This window comes from Sphaeroforma arctica (genome assembly GCF_001186125.1).
Source record: "Sphaeroforma arctica JP610 unplaced genomic scaffold supercont1.3147, whole genome shotgun sequence".
Lineage (NCBI taxonomy): Eukaryota > Ichthyosporea > Ichthyophonida > Sphaeroforma > Sphaeroforma arctica.
The window spans coordinates 2102-3976 of NW_014037411.1; the positions used below are offsets into that span (position 1 = coordinate 2102).

General features: G+C 34.9%; 1 protein-coding gene across 1 annotated transcript; it reads left to right on the plus strand.

Annotated features, from left to right (window-relative positions):
- Nucleotides 1-1156: 1156 nt before the first annotated feature.
- SARC_13328 (hypothetical protein) lies at nt 1157-1741 on the plus strand (the record flags this gene model as incomplete). The annotated part of the gene is made up of 1 exon (XM_014292543.1): nt 1157-1741. The coding sequence occupies exon 1, from the start codon at nt 1280-1282 to the stop codon at nt 1739-1741; it is 462 nt and encodes a 153-aa protein (XP_014148018.1). The 5' UTR covers nt 1157-1279.
- Between the last annotated feature and the right edge of the window lie 134 nt (nt 1742-1875).

The window sequence follows — 1875 nt, forward strand, 5'->3', positions numbered from 1 at the left end:
ATACTCTCTATATAAAGATTTGTTTTAAAAATTTGAAATAAAATATCGTATTTTTAAATAAATAAATATGAACTTCTACTACAACTTCAAGTCAATTATGAGCTGTCGATTTAAAAAAAATCAATCATATTCATAAAATATTTTTCAAGAATATATTTTTTCCTTTTGGCTTTTACTATAAATTTTTAAAACAAAATAGAAAAACCAAAAAGAAACAAAACAATACCAAAAAATAAATAAATAGTATTTTTTTTGAGACGAGCAGACCCAGTTCTGGTTGGACCAAGAACTCGTGTTTTTAAAAATATATTTATATATATATATTTATACATGTTCAAATGTATGTAAGTACATAAATACATAAATAGGAGTGGTACATAAACTGACCAGGTAAACGACATCGACGAGGTCGGAAAATTTGGGAAATAAACGACAGTATTGTACATACTAGAAAAATGAATAAACGACATGGTCGTTTATTTACATAAATACTTTGCGGCGGTGGCACTGGCGGACTTGCTTTATATACAACTCTACACTAAATCTTCTTCCCATCAATCTTTCCTGAACCACTACAGCGACTATGAGAGCCATACCATATGTTCATACATTGTATCATACATACTTGCCATTTTTGAAATAAATAATATTATCCCTACTACTATTACTACTAGTAGAGAGGTTCCTTTGTTGAAATGGTTGGCAAACTCGAATATAGTTATATAGTTGAACTTCTTTGTATAGCTATTTATACACACAGCCTGGTCGGTAAACAGCACAAAACTGTACATATAGCTAGCCGATATTCGAAGGTGACTGACTCAGTACACATTGTTGGTAAGATAGTCATCAGAGAACTCAGAGCGAAGATATGCCAGTCAGGAACAATAAGCGACTATAGGTTACCGACCGACATGTTAAATATTTAGCCATGTCGTTTTTAGGTATTATATATATATAAAGTAAAAAGACGATGTCGTTTACCTGGTCAGGAAATAAATAAATACAATAGTCAAATACACGGACAAACTGTCCGAAAGTGGAAAGAACGACCAAAAAAAACTTTTATCTCACAAATATTTGTAATATTTAATATTTCTAATACAGAAAGAAAACAAATTCTACAAATGATATCATATTGATATGGCAGTACTACACAGTACACAATAAAGTGCTGCAGGCGAACATCACGAATGCAAGCGTATAGTAAGTGTAAACGGACAAATCTGCACGATATACAACAACACAATCAAGATTGCCTCAAACATTCGAAAGCGCGATGTCTTTCTTCAAGAAAGTCGGTGATGCCTTGACTCATGGAGTCAAAGATGTTAAAGACGGTATTAAGGACTTCGAGTCTAAGCCCAGGTCTTCGCCTAAAATGGACAAGTCTTCCGGGAGATCTTCCACTAAAACGTCTATTAAATTACCCAGTGCAAAACCCTTTGTATCGAGAAAAGGTGACGAAGAGACACAGAAGCAGCTGAAACAGTTCGCGGCTAACAGTTTACGAGCTGATTCCGTCGCCATGCGAAAAGTGAGTTATTTGCGAGGTATCCAAGGCCCCGTAGCACAAACAAGTTTTCTGTTGCTGAAAATGTGTTTTGAGCGACTACGAGAGAAAACTATGAACACAGTGAAGTACAAAAAAATACTTGTTATCGATAAAGAGAGAGATACAGATACATGCGCATGCACAGCGTATACAAACGTGCACCAATTCCCCGCTCCTGTACAGTGAAGGTGCGTATTATATGTATACACACGCACGCGTACACATAAACACACACATTTACACACACGCATTTACACACACACAAATTTAAACACACACACATACATACACACACACACAAACACACAAACACACACACA